A 23,171-nucleotide genomic window follows, 5' to 3' on the forward strand; every position below is an offset into this window, starting at 1 on the left:
GTTGGTAACGTCATCATCAGTTGGTCCCACTGCACACAATTTAAAAACTGTCTGAAACCTATGTAGTCACCCTTAAAAGCCTTTCACATGAAAGTAATTATGCCTTTAATTAAATTTCACATTAGTACACTGTAATCGCTGCCACCCAGTGGTTCTTTTACCTGCAGAATCTTAATGCATGAAAAATCACTGCTGATAACCAGATCAAGAGTATTGCTTCCTCTTGTTGCCTCTCTACCATATTGCTTTAAGAAAACAGTCTTCCAAGAAATCCAAAAGAGTCTTGCTAGGGGTTCACATCTGGTGAGCATGAGCTTGGTCCACCCAGGGTCCCGAGCTGGATATCATCATTCTTCTCTTTCTTGATGATTCCCTTCTACTTCTCTCTCTCTCTCAGGTTAACTCATTTTTTTTGACTGGTGCAGTATAAGCCTCAGGCTTCCTTGCACCATATGGTTAATAATAATAACAATAGTGTGTAAGTGACCAACCTACAAATTCCAATCATCATCTGGAAAGTTAAAATCCCCCATTATGAGATATTCTGATATGCTGGTGCACTCTGTTTCCATGTATAGCTGTTTGGTATACTCATCACAGTCATTAGGTCTGTAACACACTCCTACTCTGAGTTTTGTTTTTACAGCGCTTATATCACACCAAACTGACTCAACATTGCACTCGTCACCCATGCAACTGGATGCACTGCCTTAGATTTAATATCCTTCTTAACTAAGAGCATAATTCTTTTACCTCTCCTGTATGTACACAGTGTACTCCCTGTATTCAAATTCGGAATCCTTTATGTGTGAGTGACACCACATCTCTGCTATTATTACTATGTTTGCATTCGACAGCTTAATCAGTATTTCAAATCCATCAAATTTATGTACAGTGCTCTTGGAATTAGTGTACATGTAAGTTCTTACTCGTAATTACCCTAACACAGTCCATGTACAGGTAAACCTTGACATATGCGTTTCCGATCAATGCGAGTTTCGGTTAACACGGTCACAAACATTTATACCATTCCTCTATATATGCCCCCTAAAATTTCGAATAGTGTAGCCAATTATGAAACAAAAAATTTTTAACAACGCAAAAAAAAGACTTCCAAAAACTGTCCGTAAACAGTGTTGCCAGATTGTGCTTCTACCACTCCATTACACTAAGTTACTTCTTTCGTTGGTGCCTTAGCGCTCATCCTCTCTCTTGTTTTAATTTGGTAGAATTATTATTTCACTTCTTGTGGTGATAAATTATGGTTTTGTCGGTCTATTTGATTATTACAATTAGTGATATCAGTTAAATTGATCGATTCTTTTATTACTTTTAATTGTATATAGTAGCTATTCTTTTGTTGTTATTTCTTGAGTGGTTACCTGCTTTCAGAAGCTTTAATTGATTTTTCCAATCACTTTTAGTTAATGTATTTTCTTTCTTTAATCACGACTATGAGTTTAGTCGTCAAAATTCTCTTTATGACTAAGTTTTAGTCGCCGTAATTCTCTTTTGTGCTTCTGAAATTGGGCTTGTTGGTTGCTTTAAGTTGATGCAATTGTACATATTATGGTTTTGTACATAACTTATTGATTTAATTTATTTACTGTACGCATCTAATTCCTTCTGTTCTTTTCCCTACTAGCAGGGTTGATTGGGCTATCTTCCTTGCTAGCTAAGTCTCTTATCTATACTCCTCCTGTTTAGGATTTTTTTTTTTTTTTTGTCCCTCTAAGATTGCTCCTCCTTAGAGGGACTGAAGTTTCTCTACTAGTTTTATTTCTATTTATTACTGTCTCTTTTCTCCAACTTTTCTCCTTCCCAAACCTTTCTTTTCTGGTTATAAGTGTAATTATATAGTAGTTCCTGGATTGCCTCCATGTGGCTAGGGATGGGAGTCGGGACGCAGGTAGCTTGCTCCCTGCCTCCCGGCTGCTAAGACTCCAGGGCTGGCAAACAACAACCATCACAACACACACATATACTTACACACACACACACTTACACACACACACACTTGCCGGCTATAAATAACCTACAGATGCTACAGCGGTATATAGGGGTAACCCTGAAGGCCGCAGTCAATACAAGAATACCTTGTCCCTTGTCCACCACACCATTATCCTTTCATAAGCTCAGTTTCACTTAGGCAACCATCCAAGGCAGACATGTCAAAGCAGTTTCTTCCCATTACTGTATTTCACACTAAGTAATAATTAATATTTTGTAAAAGTTCACCATGTCCAAAAGGAAACGTGATATATCAGTAGAATCTGATAAGAAGAAAGTTAAAATTATTACTTTGAATACGAAACTTGACATTATTAAATGGTTTGATAATAGTCAAAGCAAGACAAGCATCGGCATGACTCTAGGCCTCAATGAGTCTACGATACAACTAATTCTGTCCAAATCTAAGGAATACATAGAACAAGGTAAAGTTGCATCAACCTCTTTTAGTATGCAGCGCACTAGGAAAGGAAGTCCTATTTTGGTTGAAATGGAGAATCTTTTAATAACTTGGCTGGAAGATTGCAATCAAAAATGGATTCCAATTGGTACCAACAACATAATGGTAAAAGCACTTAGCCTGTTTTCATTGCTCAAAGAAAACAAATTCAAGGGGGATACAACGATATTTTCTGCCAGAAGAGGGTGGTTTGAAAAGTTTAAAGCTTGAACTGGAATGTATGATGTTAAGTTTACAGGGGAAGCAGCAAGTTCCAATAAAGATGCAGCCGCCATATTTTCCGCATGTTTAAAAAAAAAAATTGAGGAAAATAATTACGATGACTGCTAAATTTTTAACATTGATGAAACAGGCCTTTATTTGAAGAAAATGCCATCTAGAACTTTCTTAGCTAAAAAAAATTATCGCAACCTGGTTACAAAGTCTCCAAGGACCGCTTAACTCTTCTGTTGGGAGGAAACGTTGAAGGAAATTTCAAATTGAAACCTATGCTTATTTATCATTGGCTAAATCTGAGGGCTTTGAGAGGTTGTAACAAAGCATCATTTCCTGTAATTTGGTGGGAAAATAAAAAGTCATGGGTCACACAAGCTTTATTTGAAGACTGGTTTAAAAGTTATTTTTGTCTAGCAGTCAAAAACTATTGCAAGCAAAATAATCTTACATTTAAAACCCTCTTAGTTCTTGACAATGCCCCTAGCCATCCTACTGTGCTGAATAACCTGTGTGAAAATGTAAAAGTAGTATTTTTACCTATGAACACCATGTCTTTGCTGACCAGGGCATAATTTCAACTTTCAAGGCGTATCATCTATGAAGAACTTTTGCATAAGCAGTGCAGGCTACGACAGGGGAAGGTGCAATTTCATTGACTGAATTTTGCAGGAATTTTAACATCAGGTAAGCTATTGAAAATATTTGAGTCATGGCAAGGTTACGGCTAGTACAACGAGGGCTGTGTTGAAACATCTGCCTTACTGCACAAATGACTTTTATGGCTTTGAAAATCAAGTTGATGCTGTTATTGAAAAAAATTAGCATCATTGGAGAGGATCTTGCATTGGCTTTGAAGATGTTGATTCCCCTAATGTAAGAGAGAATGTCTGGATCCACATTCACAGCTACTCACTGACACGGATCTTATAAAATTGGAGCAACAGTGTACCTACAACAAGAAAGAAGAAATGGCAACTGAAGGAGAGGAGTGTGTCTCTAAGGAAATTTCATTAAAGGAACTCAAGCAGATGTTTCGAAATTTGGAAACTGTTAAAAAACAAATTATGGATTTAGATCCGAATGTGGAAAGAACCATGCTAGTTCAGCAAACCCTAGAAAAAGGAATAAGCTGCTATCGTAAATTTTATAAAGAGAAAAAGAAGGCTACAACTATTCAAATGATGCTTGAAAAATATTTTTATAGAAAGTAGCATATCCATTTTTCACTCATTTTGTAGGTCATTACTTTAATAAATGTTTTTTTAGCTTACTTGCTTTTCATTATTCTTTATATTTCTATCTATGTACACAGTTGAAATGTATTTTAAAGGCCTAAATTAAGTCTTCTGATGAATGTTCCAAAACATCATGGATGAATTAAAATTTTCCCATTGGTTTTTAACTTTGATATATGCAGTTTCGAGATATACGGTACACTCGTTGCATGAATTAACCACACATATATCGAGGTTTACCTGTATTCATTTGTTCCATGATGATTCACAGCAGGGCCTGAAATCCCAGGCACCTTGCTTTCCAATCTGGTGCATGTACCAGTAGTAGCAGTGCAAGAATCACTTTAACCACTGCCTGCAGCTCTAGTTAAACTGTTAGTCTTTGTATTCCCCCCCCAAGATAGCAGTTTTCCGAACCATCTGTCATTGCACCAGTAGCATCAACAAATTCTTGCATTCATTCTATTCAAGTGTAACCCACCCCAGTAAAATCAGTCTCTCCTGTTAACAAGCACAGACCACGCTGAGTAAAATTCTAGCCTATGAGCTGTGCACATTTCTTCCTCCAGGGACGAATTGATTGACTCTCAACATATGCTCTCCTCTATCATGTCTGGGCAGAATTGCAGACACTTTCAAATTCAATCCTAATTCGCAATTTTTTGCCAACATTACTCTGTACTTCGAGGTTTAGTGTCAAACAACATTAACTACAAAATTGCATTTTTTTTTTTTTGAGACAACTTTAGATTTACTTTATACAAATAACAATGCGTATTATGTCATAGAACTGTATCTCTCTAGTACTTTACAAGTTAGCTTGGGCTGTAAGTATATTTCTGGTAAACCAAGAAAATGTCAAATGATTTTACTTGGTTAATTACAAAACATTACCTACAAAACGATTTTGTAGTTAACGTTGTTTGAAACTTAACCCTTGACTTGTTAAGTAAGTCCTTTGATCTCCTACTCTTAATATCATCTTTTGTTCCCTTAAAAGATGATATTTGTTCTACATCATCTACTTTTGCCCCTGGCAGACATATACTCCGGTCCTATTCAACCTATCCTTATTGTACAACATATCTCTGACAATAGAGTCACCGACAATAACTAGCTCCTGTGGCCAGTGCATTCTGCCTTAAAGATTGCTGCTATGCTGTGTGTTTTCAGTGCATTCTGCCTTAAAGATTGCTGCTATGCTCTGTGTTTTCAGTGCATTCTGCCTTAAAAATTGCTGCTGTGTTGTCTGATGCACAAGAGTGAGCTCTGTCATTGAGTTGGGCTGCTGAGAACTTGATGGGCCCCCATTTTAATCCTTCAAGGGCATCTATCCTACTCTTCAAACTCTCATAGATGCCCATCACAGTGGCAAGTTGGCATCTAATTTCTGCACCTGACACCCACAAAAACATCCTCCTTGGCTAGAACATGTCCTGTTCCAGAAAGATCTGAAAACATTTCACAAGTTGCACATTTTTATAGGCTGTGATGCTTTGGAGAACTGAAGTTAACATCTCTGTGCCATATCATTTGCTTGATCAAGCAGAATAAAATTTGCTTGTTGGCTCACAGCAAACTTTTCTCAAATATTTATTATGGCTATATTCATTACTTTTGGCTTTATAATTATGTATTGCAGCATTTCCCAAACTGTGTTCTGTGGAGCACTAGCATTCCATGAGATGTGAACAAGTGTACTGTGAAATATCCTGCATCTTATTTTCCAGGCTGCGGCTCATTCCAATAGAAGCAGTGCAAGAATCACTTTCACCTCTGCCAGTGGCTACTGTTAATCTATTAGTCCTTGTATCCCCCAATCTAGTAGTTTTCCGACCCACCTAACACTGCCTCGATAGCATCAGCAAACATTCTTGCACCCTTTCTATTTAAGTGTATCCCATCCCTGTAGAAGCAGTCTCTCCTGTTAACAAGTACAGACCAGGCTGAAAAAAATTCTACCCCTTGAGCCCTGCACAATCTTTCCAGGGCCAAATTGATCGACAAGGCTCTCATCATATACTCCCTCCTATTGTATCTGGGCAGAATTGCAGACACTTTCACATTCAACCCTCATTTGCAACTTTTTTTCAACATTGACCTGTACTTGTTGAGTAAATCTGCAGATCTCTTACTCTTAATGTCATTAGGTCCAATGTGTACAACAATATCACGTTTTGTGCCCTTAAAAGATGATATCTGCTCTACAACATCATCAATTTTTGCTCCTGGCAGACATACCCTGGTCCTGTTCCACCTATCCTTGCATAGTATATTCCCTGTCTCCCTGACAATAGAGTCACCAACAATAACTAGTTCCTTTGGGACCAGAACATCCTGCTTGGAGAATGATCATGTTTGGCATAAAGCTCTTCTAAATAATCGTATCACTTACACCTCTAAGTTTGGCTGCTATCTATTAGTCTGCATATGTCCCCTCAAACTAGTAGTTTTCTGACCCCACCTCCCTAACACTGCTCTAATTGCATGAACAAATATTCTTGCACATTTTCTATTTCAGTGTATCCCATTCCTGAAAAACACTCTCTCCTTTAACAAGCATAGACAATACTGAGTTCCACAAGCCTTGTACAGTCTCTGTAAGGCCAAATTGATTGACATTCATTTGTTCCAAAACATTACCCCTTCAAGTTTGTTTTCAGTTCAGGAAACTAGTAATAAGGCTGAATGGACCATATCTGTTGAATAGTGTGTGTGTGTTGGAACATTAGCATTAGTGGGGTATATGATGCAAGAAAGCAAGCTTATATAGCATCACCCAGAAAAAAAAAAAAAAAAAAAAAACACCCTTCCCATTTCGCCCATCTGTTCACTCCAAATGATTGTCTAGTTCGGCCTTGAACTCATTTAAGTTGCTGACCTCCACTCCAACATGTGGAAGTTTGTTCCAACTATCAACCACCTGCTGGCTAAAGGTGAATTTCTGCACATCTATTCTACAATTATCTTTCCTCAATTTGAATTTATGCCCCCTCAGGTGGGTAATCTGAACAAGAGGAGGAATCCCTTTAGCATTGAGCTTGTTCAATCCATTAAAGACCTTACACACCTCAATTAGATCACTCTGCAGGTGCCTACTCTCCAGAAGCTGCAATTTGCAGACTTAAGCCTTTCTTGGTAACACCAACCCTTTGTTCCACTTGCCAATCTCGCTGCCCTTCTCTGTACTTGTTCCAGCAGCTCCACATCTTTCCAAAAATGAGGTGTCCGGACCTGTATACAGTACTCAAGGTGTGGCCTGACCATCGCCTTATACAAGAGGACAATCACCCCTTTATCTCTTCTAGCAGAATTCCTGTATATCATTCACAAGACACCATGTGCTACCCTTGCAGCCTTTTTGTACTGCTCAGAAAACTTCATATCTGACTGCACAATTACCTCCAGGTCCATTTCATTCTGCACTACCCTGAGTGTAGTACCACCCAATTGATACGTTATTCTGGGGTTACTGCAACCCATATGTAGTACTTTACATTTGTTAATGTTAAACTTCAATTGCCACCTCTCAGCCCATCTGCTCAACTTTTCCGGATCCTGTTGCAGTAGCATACTATCGTTAGTCACTAACAACCCTGCCAAAATTCATATCATTTGCAAACTTAGACATTATCCCTGATATACCTTCATCAATATCATTGATAAATACCAAAAACAACAATGGGCTCAACACCGAACCCTGGGGGACTCCACTAAAAACATGATTCATGAAGAGCAGTGTCCATTGATAACCATTCTCTGTCTTCTCCCACTCAACCATCCTTTTATCCATTGTTGCAACTTGCCCTTAATGCCATACTGCTCCAGTTTGTACAGTAGTCTTCCATGTGCCACAGTATCAAAAGCTTTCCTAAAATCTAAATATATGATATCAAAATTATTCTTTACAAAATTTGTCAGACAAGACTTCCTCCTTGACAAACCCATGCTGTGCCTGAACTATAACTGCAGCCTTGTCTAGATGATCCTGCATCGTTTCCTTAACAAGTGACTCCATTATTTTCCCTGGAACAGAAGTTAGACCAACAGGTCTGTAATTACCCATGTCACCCTTTGAGAATTGGGGACACATTTGCACATCTCCAGTCTATGAAGACCTCCCCTGAATTCAAGGAAGCTTTCATAATTATGGCTAAAGATTTGCTTACTTCCTTGCTGCCTTCTTTAACCCTTTGCCTGTCCCGTTCATCACATGTAATACACACAACATATTTTCTATACGCTTGTGCATCGCATGTGATACATACTTACTGGAGTTTTAAATACAATAAATTTTCAATAAACGTCTGAAACTTAATCAGTTTTTCGATCTAAACGTGTTATAGTTTATGTCTTCCAACTCAGTGTGCATCACATCTGATTCTGAAAGCACAAGAATGTGAATTATCTGAAATAATATGGTGGAGTTACTAAATATATAAAAAACGCACAAATATAAATAAAGCAGCTTTTATTTCTCATTCAATACACTACATAATATTATTTATGGTATTAACTGAAACAAGGTAGGCAAAATGGTTTGTCACATTCGACACATTCTGTTGAAACTTGTTTAGATTTTTTCATTGCTTCTTTGCGATTTTCTTCGATATGATTTTTGTGTAACAACAATGACACCTTCTCCGAACGAGTTTTCCATCTTCTCTTCTTGGTATATTTTGTAATGTGTGGGCCTTTTTAATTGGTTTATTTATAGAACTTTTTTCGGCCATACCCAGCAGAGACATCGTAACAGCTTTTGAAAATGCTGCTAGCTGTATTGTTTTATTTGAGTAAAACTTGTTATAGATAACCCAACTATTCACTACAGCAATTTCTAAGCATTCAAACAAGACTTTTCGATACCATTTTACACTCCTTTTATTCTGTTATATTCTTTTATAACTGCAGGTTTTGAAATAGTTTCTCCTTTTCGGTTTTTCTGTCCAACGGCCTCTCCTGCATTTCTTCTTTTTTCAACGGCTTTCTTATTTGTACCGTGGTAAGTTGAAATCATATATATATATATCTTTCTTGTCTTTATATTTCATAACACGTATATCGTCGTTATTTACCATTCCTACTACTTCTCCTTTCTCTAATTTCTTTGACTTTACTTCGTTGGGCAGCCCTTTTCTATTAGATTTTAAAGTTCCACAATAATCTGTATTTTTGTTCTTCAGGTAAGTTGCTAAAGGTATGCTACTGTACCAGTTGTCTGCAACCAAAATTCTGCCTTCATTTAGTAGTGGTTCAGCTAAGGATACGACTACAGATCCGGAATGATCCAGGCCTGGTAATAAATTAGAAGTTCCTTGGCCGCAATAAACAGAAATTCCATATATAACCCATAATTTCACATAGTTTGAATAATTTAATCCCGTATTTACAAGGGGTACTAGGAAAGTTTTGCAATACAGCTTTGTTTATTTAATTTTTTCAAAGTAATTTCCTCTACATTCAATACACCTCTCCATCCTCCGAAACCAATCTTTAAACCAGTTCTGCCAAGTTTCACTAGGGAGTAAAGCACAATCGTTGTCCCAAGCCCGTAGAAGGTCCTCATCACTGGAAAACCGCCTCCCTTTTAGCTTCATTTTCACATGCGGGAACAGTGCAAAGTCGCAGGGAGCAAGGTCTGGACTGTAGGGAGGGTGCTCGAGAAGTTTCAGTCCTGTCGTGGTCAAATATTCGGTGCAGGCTTTGGCGCGGTGAGCTGGAGCATTTTCGTGATGGAGGTACCAGGTGTCCATTCTTGACTTTGGCCGCAGGTTCTTCATAGATCCAATGACTTTAGGCAGGCATTGTTCAGTATACCACTTAGCTGTGACTGTCTTCTGCGTGTCCAAAACGACACGTTCCACAATTCCACTCGATTTGAAAAATACGGCTATCATTTTCTTCTTTACAGATCGGGATTTTCTGACAATTACGGGTGTGTCGTCATCATCAAAGACCCAAACTTTGTTTTGAGCCTTGGTCGGTAGATCGTAATAGTACAGCCAAGTCTCGTCACCTGTCACGATGTTGTTCACATACCGAGATTGTCCCTTATCAAACTTTTTTAACATCTCCCGGCACCAAGTCACACGTCGTGTCATCTGCTCTTCAGTCAGTTGATGCGGCACCCAGAGAGAACAAAGTTTCTTCACGTGCAAATGATCTTGCAGAATCGAACGAATTGCTGGTGCATTTAGGCCCAAAGTATCCTCTATCTGTTGGTAGGTCACTCGCCTGTTTCGTCAAGCATTTTCCTCACAGCAGTAACGTTTTCCTCCGTAACTGACGTTCGTGGCCTTCCCGGCCTCTCAGAATCCTCCAGAGTGAAATTTCTCCTTTGGAATTCTCTATACCACCTGAATATCATTGTACGATGTGGACAATCATCATCTAGTGCAAGAGTCATTTCTTCTAAGCACTGGTCTATGGTTAAACCACGCACGAAATTATACCGCAAAACTGTCCTTATCTCATTTCGTGACCACGATGCCATCGCAAGCACTTTACACTCTCACTACTAATGAATAACTGAGCCCATCGACTTGGCGCGGGCACGTATGAACATGTCTCAACATGCAGCAACAAGCAGCTTCCTGTGATTCATTGTTGCGTCATATTGCAAAACTTTCCTAGTACCCTTTGTATGGGCTTTTCCTAGGTTATATTGACGAAACTAAAGTCTGCCTCTGTGGGAAATCATAGTTTCATCGGGGTATAAACTTCTTGAATTTTTTTTATAAAGAGTTTTGTGAAATTAGAAATTTTATATAACCTGTCGCCTGGTACCACTGCTTGATTGTCTGCGACATGCCAGTTTTTCAAAATCAAGGTAAATCTGTTATAGCTCATACCATATTTATGCAAACAAGGATGATAATATAACTCATCTCTCTTCCAGTAATCTTCTAGATTTGGATACCTAATAAAGCCTGTGGCAAAAATCACGCTAAGAAATGATCTCATTTCTTCTTCTGTTACATCGGACCATCTTTGCATACGTGATGTACGTCGACGAGGATATCTTGCCAAATGCTGCTGTGGATACTTATTTGTTTTGATCACCATTAATTTTATAATTTCCTCTTCAATAAACTGCTCAAAAACATCAATTGGTTGCACAATACCACTGATTGGGTAAATACGTATTTTCAAACCAGAATTTCCCGTGAAATTAATTGTTGGTGATTCTTGAAAATTGCTTCCCCACATAACCATATTTTGTGGATTATTGCGGTTAGGCTGTACATTTTCATCTACAGATGACTCCGAAGAAGAGAAAGAATTGTTTGAGTCAGTTTCTTCATTAGACTGTATATATTCATCTTCACTGCCATTGTCGGAATATTGGCCATCATGAAAAATCTCATCCTCAGAACTACTTTCTTTATCGCTAGTCGGTTGTTTTTTTTCCCGTAAAACATTGCAGGGTTCATATTTAGAACTTATTACAGCGAGGTAATAACAAACACTGGACCACTTGTGCACGTGTTCTAACGGTTTGGCACAAATATAATATAAAGAAGTGGGAAGCAGCGGTAATTCTAACATGAATCATATGTGATGCACAAAGTGCACGGATAATAATTGTTTCTGGGAATGCTCTGTGCATCATCCCATATGATGGGATGATGCACATTTAGATCATCAGTTGATCCCACTGTACAGAATTTCCAGTGTTTTTTACAATGTAACATCTAGTTCTGCCTTAACTTTATTTAAGCTATCAACATCCTTGCATATCCTTGGTCCATTACATGTACCCTGACCTACTAGATACGTAAAAAATTACTCTAGAGAGCCATGCAACATGATAAAAGTAACTATTCCAAACGAACGTACAGCTTAGTATGCGAAATATATGTGGACAGGCAAAGGGCTAATATAATTCGATAGATCCCGACCACCCCCAGGTGCCTTCCTTATGTTTAACTTCAATACTTTCTCATCCACTTTGCTCTCAGTTATTACAAAATCACTTAACCCCCTGTAGAGTTTGATAAACATCTGGCCCTCTCCTCTTTGAAGAACTCCTCATGTGTAGATGCAAAATACTCATTTAGTTTTGCAGCTATCTGAGAATGATCATCTACAGTCAAACCATTAATATCAAGTGGACCAATCTGATTCATCCCCTTCCTTTTAGATTTTACATAATAAAGAAGGCTTATGCTGTTTTTCTTTGCATTCTTTGCCAAAGATTTTTCATAATCTGCCTTTGCCTGCCTAATCTCCTTTTATCTGCCATAGGCTTCTGTGTCGCCTGATAATTTATATGCATTGCATGCATTTTTTCCCCCCTGCCACGAGTTGCATTAAATCATCTGATATCCATTTAGGCCTAAACCCTGAACAGTATTTCTTAGTTGGTATGAAAAGCCTAGTACCCTCCAAGATTAATTCTCTGAAGGCTTTCCATTTAGAATTCACCATTTAGATCATCAGTTGATCCCACTGTACAGAATTTACAGTGTTTTTTACAATGTACAGTCTAGTTCTGCCTTAACTTTATTTAAGCTATCAACTTCCACAACAACAGATGTAAGTTGGTTCCAGCAATCAATTACCCACTGGCTAAAGGCAAATTTCTGCACATCTGTTTTATGACTGTCTTTCCTCAATTTGAATCTATGCCCCTCAGGAATATGAACCTGAGGGGCCATAAATTCAAATTGAGGAAAGACAGTTGTAGAATATGTGCGGAAATTTGCCTTTAGCCAGCTGGTAGTTGATTGCTGGAACAAACTTCCAGTTGTTGCTGTGGAAGTTGAGAGCTTAAATAAATTCAAGGAAGAACTGGACTAACTTTTAGAGTGAATAGTTGGGTGAAATGGGAAGATTTTTTTTTTTTTTTGGCTGATGCTGTATAAGCTTGCTTTCTTGCATCATATGCTCCTATTAATGCTGTCAGTTCATGAACACAAACTTTTATATTTGTGATTTACAATAAAATATGTGAACTGGTTCACCACGACCAAAGTAATTGATATGCCAAAAAAATCATTCAGCAAACCAACTAAACGTCTGAGTGGATGATCTTGGATTTTTGGTTGTCCTGGTGTCTGGGTGAACACCTGTTTGCATAGCAGTCTCTTGTGGTTGGTATCCACCATCTGCTGTGTTGGACAGAGGTGGTCAGGCATTCTGTGAATGAGAGCTGTTTGATGAATTCCATTTTTCTTGTTGTATAACTTTTGTCATAAATTTTTGTCTATTTTGCTCAGTTGGTGATGTGGCAAGGAGATGAAGTTTCTACCCGGCTCTTACAAGATTCAGAATTCTGGTGTCTCTCTTTTTATCTCTCTGTGTGTAACCTCCTAAATCTATGATTATGGAGCAACCAATGCTCAGTGTTCTGAGTGGGGGCAGATTCTCCCCTGGCATGGAATTGTGGTTGGTGGCTGCTGAGGTCTCCAAGCTTTGACTATATGCTGTGATCTTTTGCTGGCATTCCAGTAGAAGATCATATCAGAATCAAATTTTCATTTAAAATGTTTTAATGTTTTAAAACATAAATTATTTTACCAAGAAGTTTTATAACTAAAAGAATTTAAAGTTAGAAATTTTAGTGTTAAATTTTAACATTAATTGAAATTTTAATTTCAATTTGACTAATGTAGATACCTTTAAATGGACATGGTTCATATTATGTATATACATGAGGTAAAAGTGCACCATTTGGGTGGCAGACTCGTGTAGAGATTGCAGTTGGTACAGCAACTGGCATATGCTATTTTCTTATGCTAATTGCTCTGCTTTCAGGTACAGCAACTACAACAGATGCAGTTCAGTTGCTGTACCTTAAATGTTCTAAAACTTATAAATTATTTTACCAAGAAGTTTTATAACCTTAAAATAATTTAAAGTTAGAAATTTTATTAATTTTGACTAATGTAAATATCTTTAAATGGATGTTGGTTGGTTCCTATTATATACACATAGGATAAAAGTGCACCACTTTTGTGGCAGACTCGTGTAGAAATTGCAGTTGGTACAGCAACTGGCATATGTTATTTGCATACTCATGGAGAAGAGCCCTTAGTACATAGAGACATAAAAAGGCATGTATTCAATATCCTTCAGATATAATGTTTAGCAAACTTGTATTTTATTTCTTAAAAAAAATAGTAATAAACTGTTAATTAGCAACTAACCAGATCTAACTGGTCAGTTGCTAATTAACAGTTTATTGTATTATTATTTATTGTTTCTTAAATTATTAAATTATTAATTCAATATAGTATATTGAATGTAATAATTTAATATTGAAAACATAACACAGGATGTCCATAAAAGAAGTAAAGTTTAAAATTTCATTATTATGCAGGTTACATAAGGAAAAAGTACTGAAGTAATGGTATTATAAGAGAAACATATCAAAATTCATGTAATAAGGTGCTAATACACTTCCACATGTCTGGGATTTAATTTCTCATTATCATCCAATATGTTTCTGCTTACAAGAAACATATCTAAAACCTGACAATACAATCTTAATCAAGAACTACACTATACATAGATGAGATTGAATAAATAATTCTATAGTCCACAGAGGAGTAGCAGTGCTTGTCAATTCTTACATACCAGTCCAAATGATCCACCTACAAACCACTCTTGAGGCAGTAGCAGTACATATAGCAGCAAGTAGTTTAATAACAATAGTATCAGTATATTTACTCCCAAACCAAGAAATAATTTATGAAGACTTAGAAGAACTGATAGATCAACTATCCCCTCCTTACTGTATAATGGGGGATCTAAACGGACATCACCCCCTTATGGGGAAATACCAATCTTAATAAAAGGTGATGTGAAATAGAAAACGTAATGATGATAAGAATCTAACCCTCCTGAATAGTGGAAAACACACGTGTGTCCACCTTCCAAGAAGAACCAGCTCAGCAATAGATCTTACTTTATGCTCCCCAACATTATATCCCATTTTAGAGTGGACAGTTCATGAAGATCCATTACACAGCAACCACTATCCATTTATTCTAACTCTAACAATAGACAGCCCATGTCAATCCAGACGAAAACCCAAATGGAAGCTTGACAAAGCAGATTGGGAAAAATGCAAAAATCTAGTAATCGAACAACAGAAAGCTCAACAACTAACCATTGACCAGGCAGTACAATATGTAACCGACCAAATTAACCAAGCAGCAGAACAGTCAATACCAAAAATGTCTACCAAACTTCCTCTATTCCCAAAGCCTTGGTGGAATGAGGAATGTACTCAAGCAAAACAAGACAGAAACTGAGCACGGAACATTTTTCCAAAAATCCTATCACAGACAATCTAATACATTTTAAAAAAATGAGAGCAAGAGCAAGATATGTCAGACGAGCATACAAGAAAGCCTCCTGGATACGTTTTGCCTCAACAATAAATAGAACTGCAAATACTAAAACAGTTTGGGATAAAATAAGAAAAATGAGCAGTAGATACCAAAATTTAGTGCATCCAATATCAATTGGTAAGGATCAATTGGTCAAGATATAGCCGATCCAAAAGATATAGCAAATGCTTTAGGTGAAACTTTTGCCAAAATATCTGCTACCACATCCTATCCATCGAAGTTCCAGAAATATAAAAATCATCAAGAAAAATACAATTTAAATTTCTTCGCAAAATATGTAGAACAGTATAACCCACTAGCCATAATGGAACTCCATATATTATCACAAACAAAACAAAGTGCAGAAGGTCCAGATGGCATCAATTATATGATGATAAAGAAACTTGGTACAGAATCTTGACAATTCCTACTCCTTTTATACAACAGAATTTATACGGAGCATGAGTTTCCTAATGTGGCATCATGCGATTGTCCTCGCTTTCCCAAAACCCAACAAAGATCCTACAAATCTGAACCGCTATTGTCCAATAGCACTCACCAGCTGCCTAGGATAATTAACGGAAAAGATCATAAATGCAAGACGTGTGGTACCTAGGAAACCATAAAACCTTTTGTGCCCAGTACAGTGTGGTTTCAGGAAACATAGATCAACCTTAGATCTCCTAATTAAAATAGAAAACAACATATGGAATGCTTTCTTTAGAAAAGAACATTTAGTCATGATATGTTTCGATATCAAGAAAGCATGTGATACAACCTGGTGCCATGGCATTCTCCAGGACATATAACTTAAAGTTAAGAGGACATTTTCCTATTTTCATTTAGAACTTTTTAGAGCACTGAACCTTCCAAGTATGCATACAAACTACACTCTCAAAAGTTTTCCTACAAGAAGGAGTACCATAGGGATCAGTCCTCAGTGCCACCCTGTTTGCAATTAAAATAAACTCGATAACCCAACAGATACCATCTACCATAGATATAGCTCTTTATGTAGATGACTTCAGTATCTCTTTCCAATCCCAAAACATGAGAACAATATAACACCAATTACAAGGTGCAATAAACAAGGTCAGCAGTTGAGCTCAGGAAAATAGTTTCACAATCTCCACACAAAAAACAATAGGCATACACTTCTGCAGGAAAAAAAACCTTCATTTAGATCCAGAATTAAAACTTGATGGACAGTTAATCCCAATCAAACCAACCATAAAATTTTTTGGACTTATTCTTGATAAAAAACCTAACTTTTTTGGAACATATAAAACAACTAAGAACAAACTGCCTCAAGAAACTAAACATTTTGAGAATCTTTTCGTCAACAACCTGGCGTGCAGATAGAGTTACTTTATTGTGATTATATAGAGCCTGTATAATATCTTGACTAGACTATGGGGCTCCCCATGTACAACCCAGCCAAACCAAGTGCCCTGAGATGGCTTGATCCAGTGCATCATAGTGCTTTACATACAGTATTAGGAGCATATCACACATCACCAGTCCAGAGCCTGTATGCAAAGGCTCATAAACTACCCCTACAACTCCAGAGACAAAACTTGCTGTTATATTATGCTACAAAGATAAAATAAATTCCTGACCACCCGATATGGACAATTTTACACGAACCAGATTTGTAAAAAATATATAGAGTACATCCAAACAATAACGAACCAGCAGGCTTATATAAGATCTAATCCTGCAACGTAATTTAAATTTCAATCATATCGCAATTTCTTCTAAAGTTCCATACCAACTTTTGGAATACCATCCAAACAATGTGGCGCCTCCGTAGCCAGGTGGGCAGGAGCAGCAGTGCATAGCACATGCTTCTTGATTAGACCGGGGTTCGAGCCCGTGACCACCAAATACAGAGGATGCGGAAAGGTCAGGCAATGACCACCGCATATCCCCGGAGCAATATGGACTTAGTTGCTAATGCTTCTAAAAACCAAATAACAACAACAACAACCAAACAATGTGCAATCTTCATATGCACAACTGGAATAGAGATTTTTTACCTAAACAAAATTTCCAGCAATTACATGCAGCTTACAAAGCAGAACATTGCAATTCCACTCCGATTTACATAGATGGTTCCAAAACAGAAACCAAGGTAGCAATAGCTGCCAAGTTCCCAAATACCATTATCTTCCAACTGATTCCAAATGAGTGCAGCATTTATACTGCAGAACTGGAAGCTATACAATTAGGTATGAACCATATATGGCTAACCAGCATACCCAGCAGTATAATCTTCACGGATTCATTCAATGCTGTCAAGCCTTAAAGAATATCACCAGAAATACCCATCTGATTATATGGCAAATTGAAAACATGCTAACAAAACTAGCAAAACAAAATCGATGCCTAGTTTCAAAACTTCTATTTATGGAATTCCTTTCTCACATTAAAAAAAATCAAGTTAATATATACTCTGATGGAAACTTTTTTTGCCAGTTTAAATAGTTTCTGCTTAGCTTTAAATGGTTTTGATAATTCTGCAAACACCACAGCGTGAACACAGAAGAAACACAGATGACCTTTAAGATCATCATCATTGTCTGGAGCTCAAAGTTTGAGCATGTCACCAGCCTTCCTATTATTTGTTTTTTCTGACAACTTTTTTTTTTTTTTTTTGCTTGCTGTTGTAAAATATTTTTAGCATTACATCTTATTGTGTACATAACTCCTTTCTGTTTACAGACAGTATAGTATTTTGCCTCTTGGCTGTGTTGATTAGTCTGTTCCTAATTTTCTCTCTGTTTCTAGTGCACTGCTTTTCAGCATTCACCAAAGTCTTTCTTTCTTTCACTAATGACCCTATAAAAGTCAGCAACACTGTGTGAAGTTCTTAGGTTTTTATTTCAAAAGGAAATATTGAGATCCACTTTGGGAGAAGGATCAAGCCATCTCATGATATGTTTGGTGTTTCGTAAAACTGATTGAACTTTAGTCCTCACACCACTGATAAGTTTTCTTAGTTTCTGTTAGTGTTCTCGGCATCTTTTCAATATCTCAATTTGCATGCTCAATTTACCTTTGGTTTTCATTGTCCTTGGTTTTCCATGCAGTATTTTGAGTTAAGTTTGCTGATTTCTTTGACAACCCTGTTTGAAAATTCACGTCCATTGTCATTTTAAAATACACTTGGAGCCCCAGAGAGGTTTGCGAAATTATTCAATAGAGCATGGGCAACATTTTCATTTGTTGTTTTGTAAAATTTGGTCAAATGATCTTGATAAGCAAGAAGGCAGAAGTTTCTGTTGGGTTCCCAGACATGTAGGAATAGATAGCAATGAACAGGCAGACCAAGCAGCAAAACAAGCAGAAGGCTCGATCAACAAAACCATAAGAATACCATACCTAGATTATAAAATTACAATCTGAAATAGCTGTGAAACACAGTGGCAACAAAAATGGCAGGAGCAAGCCAGTAACAAATTATCACAGATAAAACCATTGTTACAACAATGGAAAACAAGACGTAACAGACAAGAAGTTACTAGTCAGAATAAGAATAGGACATACCAATGTTACCCACTCCTACCTGCTCCGAGTTGAATCTCCACCTCAGTGCTCTGACTGTCAAACAGTGCTAACAGTAGTAGTAGTAGTGGCATGTGATGCAAGAAAGCAAGTGTATGAGCTTGTGCAGCATCACCCAAAAAAAAAAAAAAAATCATTCCCTCCAAATGCTTGTCCAGTTCCTCCTTAAATTTATTCAACCTATTAACTTCCACAATGACAGATGGAAGTTTTTTCCAGCAATTAACCACTCGCTGGCTAAAGGCAAATTTCTGCACATCTGTTCTACATCTATCTTTTCTTAATTTGAATTTATGCCCCCTTAGGTTCGTAATCTGAACAAGTGGAAGGATCCCATCAGAATTCAGCATGCTGAACCCATTCAAGGCCTTATATACATCAGTCAGATCACCGCGCAGGTGCCTAGTCTCCAGCCACTGCAATTTGCAGAACTTAAGCCTCTCTTGGTAAGAGGATCCCTTCATTCCCCTCACCAATCTTGTTGCCCTTCTCTGTACACGCTCAAGCAAATCGGCATCCTTCCTAAAATGAGGCCTCCAGACATGTATGCAGTACTCAAGGCGTGGCCTGACCATTGCCTTATACAGAGCGACAATCAACAATCACCTCCTTTTCCCTGCTAGCAAAATTCTTATATATCATTGACAAAACCCCATGACCTGCCCTGGCAGCCTGTCTGCATTGCTCAGAAAACTTCATATATGACTGCACAATTACTCCCAGGTCTTTTTCATTTTCTACCACCTTAACTGTAGTACCACACAGTTGGTACTTTTCTCTTGAGTTACTTCTACCCATATGCAGTACTTTGCATTTGTCAAGGTTAAACTTCAGTTGCCATTTCTTAGCCCATCTGCCCAAATTATCTAGATCCTGTTGCAGTAGCACACTGCCATTACTGTCATTTGTATCAACCTTTGTATCATCTGCAAACTTCGACACTAAGCCTGATATACCTTCATCAATATCATTGTTAAATATACAAAACAACAGTGGACCCAACACCGAACCCTGTGGGACTCCACTAATAACATTTGTCCACAAAGAGCAGTACCCATTGATTACCACCCTCTGTCTTCTCCCACTTAACCATCCTTTTATCCATTGTAGCAACTTACCCTTAATACCATTCTGCTCCAATTTGTACAATAGTCTTCCATGTGCAACAGTGTCAAAAGCTTTCCTGAAATCCAAATATATGATATCAAAATTATTTTTTGCATCCAGTTCCTTTGTAACCACATCATGATAACTAATCAAATTTGTCAGACAAGACTTTCCCGTAACAAACCCATGCTGTGTCTGAATTATTGCTGCAGTCTTGTCTAGATGATCCTGCAATGCATCTTTAACCAGTGACTCCATTATTTTACCCGGAACAGAAGTTAAACTAACTGGACTGTAATTACTCGTGTCACCCTTCGATCCCCCTTTGTGAATTGGGGATACATTTGCACATCTCCAGTCTGTGGGAACCTCCCCCGAGTCCAAGGATGCTCTCATAATTATGGCTAAGGGTTTGCTTAGTTGCTTTGCCGCATCCTTTAATATAACTGGATAGATCCCATCCACCACAGGTGCTTTTCTTATGTTTAACTTCAACAATTTCTCCTCCACTTTGCTTTCAGTTATTAGAAAATGATTAAGTATCCTGCTACAATTTGATAACCTTCTGCCATTTTCAAACCTTAATAATTCCTCATGTGTGAATGTAGATGCAAAATACTCATTCAGTTTGTTTGCTATCTGAGCAGGATCATCAACAGTCGAACCATTGATGTCAAATGGACCAATCAGATTCATCCCCTTTCTTTTCGAGTTTATATAAGTAAAGAAATCCTTGCTGTTTTTCTTAGCATCTTTTGCCAAGGATTTCTCGTAATCTGCCTTTGCCTGCCTAACCTCCTTTGTGACCTGATTACAGACTAGCTTATATCTGCCATAGGCTTCTGAGTCGCTTGATAATTTATATGTATCCCATGCATTTTTCTTCTCTGTTACGAGTGTCATTAGTTCATTTGATAACCATTTAGGCCTTGAACAATATTTCTTAATAGGTATGAAACTTTTATTAGCATCCACGATTAATTCCTTGAATGCTTCCCACTTAGAATTTACTGTTGGTAACATCGTCAGTTGATCCCACTGTACAGAATTTAAAAACTGTCTGAGACCACTGTACTCACCTTTATGGAAGTAAAAACCCTTTCCTTTACCCCTGATGGTAATTAAATCTTTAAGTAAATCCCACATCAGTACACTGTGATCACTGACACCTAGTGGTTCCTTTATCTGAAAATTCTTAATACACGAATGATCACTGCTGATAACCAAATCAAGAGTATTACACTCTCTGGTTGCCTCTCGAACATGCTTCTGCAGAAAACAATCATCCAATAAATCCGCAAACGTCTTACTAGTCTGCAAGTGATCAACCCACAAGTTCCAGTCAATATCTGGGAAGTTAAAATCCCCCATTATAAGTCATTCTGATTTACTAGCCCACTGTATTTCTCTGTACAATTGTTCATTGTATTCATTCGAGTCATTAGGCCTATAACACGCTCCTACTCTTATTTTTGCTTTCGCAGTGCTTATGTCACACCAAACTGACTCAACAGTGTACTGTTCATCTATATCAACTGGGTGCACTTCTTTTGATTTTATGTTTTTCTTAATTAACAGCATAACACCTCCTCCCTTCCTATCCTGTCTATCCTTTCTGTACACATTGTACTCCCCAAATTCCAGTTCTGCATTCCTTATATCTGGGTGACACCACGTCTCTGCTATCCCAACAATATCTGCCTTTGATGTCTTGACCAACACTTCAAATAGATAAAATTTATTTAATACACTTCTAGCTGTTATTTGGTTTTTTTTTTAGGAGCATTAGCAACTAAGGCCATATTGCTCTGAGGATATGCGGTGATCATTCCCTGACCTTTCTGCATCCTCCGTATTTGGTGGTCACGGGCTCGAACCCTGGTCTAATCAAGAAGCATATGCTACGCACAGCCGCTCCTGCCCACCTGGCTACGGAGGCGCCTATACTTCTAGCACTGGTATACATGCAAGCATACATGCACCTATTCCTAGTTACCCTAACACATCCCATATACCCACCTATTTCACGATGACTGCCATCCGTCCCTCAAACCCTCAACACCCCTCGCTCCAGGTTGCTACAAGTTGCGCAAGAATCACCTTCACCTCTGCCTGCGGCTACTGTTAAACTATTAGTCCTTGTATCCCCCCAAGCTAGCAGTTTTCCGACCCACCTAACACTGCCTCGATAGCATCAGCAAATATTCTTGCACCCTTTATATTTAAGTGTATCCCATCCCTGTAGAAGCAGTCTCTCCTGTTAAAAAGTACAGACCAGGCTGAAAAAAATTCTACCCCTTGTGCCTTGCACAATCTTTCCAGGGCCGAATTTATCGACAAGGCTCTCATCATATACTCCCTCCGACCGTGTCTGGGCAGAATTGCAGACACTTTCAAATTCAGTCCAACAGTGCTAACAGTCCAACATATTCTACTTGACTGCCCTAACTTTACATGAGAATAACAAATTACTTTTAAATTCTTAAAAGCAACGGACACTATATCATTATGAACAATATTGGCAGATAGACCTAATATATCAGAAGTTTTCTAGTTTCTGAAATGTATACTATTAAAATTTAATATAAAAGCTATCAGTGAATAAATCACAAATCATAAGTTTGGTGCACTATAGCCATAGAAGCTGATAAACCAGTAAAATACCCACATCAACCAACCATCTTTTAGCACTCTGGTATTTATTTTTAATTATTCTGGACATCCATTTAATTATTAATGCATATTGCTCAGCTTGGATGTGACATCTTTAATTGCAAATATTTCGTCACTGGATTTATAAACTGTTCAGTAACAGTGTGATATATGCTATCTAATAAATCATATGTTATATACATGATTTATGACATGTAATAATATGATTTATGCATGTATTTTAATTTGTAACCATTATACTCTACATGTACTCTGTAGTTTCACTTGGTTATTGCATTAGAAATGATATTTCTTTCAGGCATTCTGTTCTACTTCTCTTTACAATAGTGCATAACTTATCACTATTATTTGAATATAATTAACATTCCTTTACTTCAGAGATTGGCATCTCCATAGCCAGGTGGGAAGGAGAAGCAGTGCGTAGGAAACGCTTCTTGATTAGACCGGGGTTTGAGCCTGTCACCACCAAATACGGAGGATGTGGAAAGGTCAGGGAATGACCATCGCATATTCCCGGAGCAATATGGCCTTAGTTGCTAATGCTCCTAAAAACTAAATAACAAA

General features: G+C 37.7%; 1 protein-coding gene across 3 annotated transcripts in view; it reads left to right on the plus strand.

The window, feature by feature from the left end:
- LOC150080763 (interleukin-1 receptor-associated kinase 4-like) overlaps positions 1-23,171 on the plus strand; it is a 191,357-nt gene that overhangs the window by 134,190 nt on the left and 33,996 nt on the right. For all 3 annotated transcript variants that reach the window (XM_090381096.1, XM_090381098.1, XM_090381097.1), the window contains exon 6: positions 13,861-13,979. In XM_090381096.1, the coding sequence (XP_090237222.1) occupies positions 13,861-13,979 (119 nt within the window). The remainder of the gene's footprint in view (positions 1-13,860; positions 13,980-23,171) is intronic.

The sequence above is a fragment of the Mastigoproctus giganteus genome, chromosome 9 (genome assembly GCF_048544385.1).
Source record: "Mastigoproctus giganteus isolate SK-2022 chromosome 9, ASM4854438v1, whole genome shotgun sequence".
NCBI classification, from domain to species: domain Eukaryota; kingdom Metazoa; phylum Arthropoda; class Arachnida; order Uropygi; family Thelyphonidae; genus Mastigoproctus; species Mastigoproctus giganteus.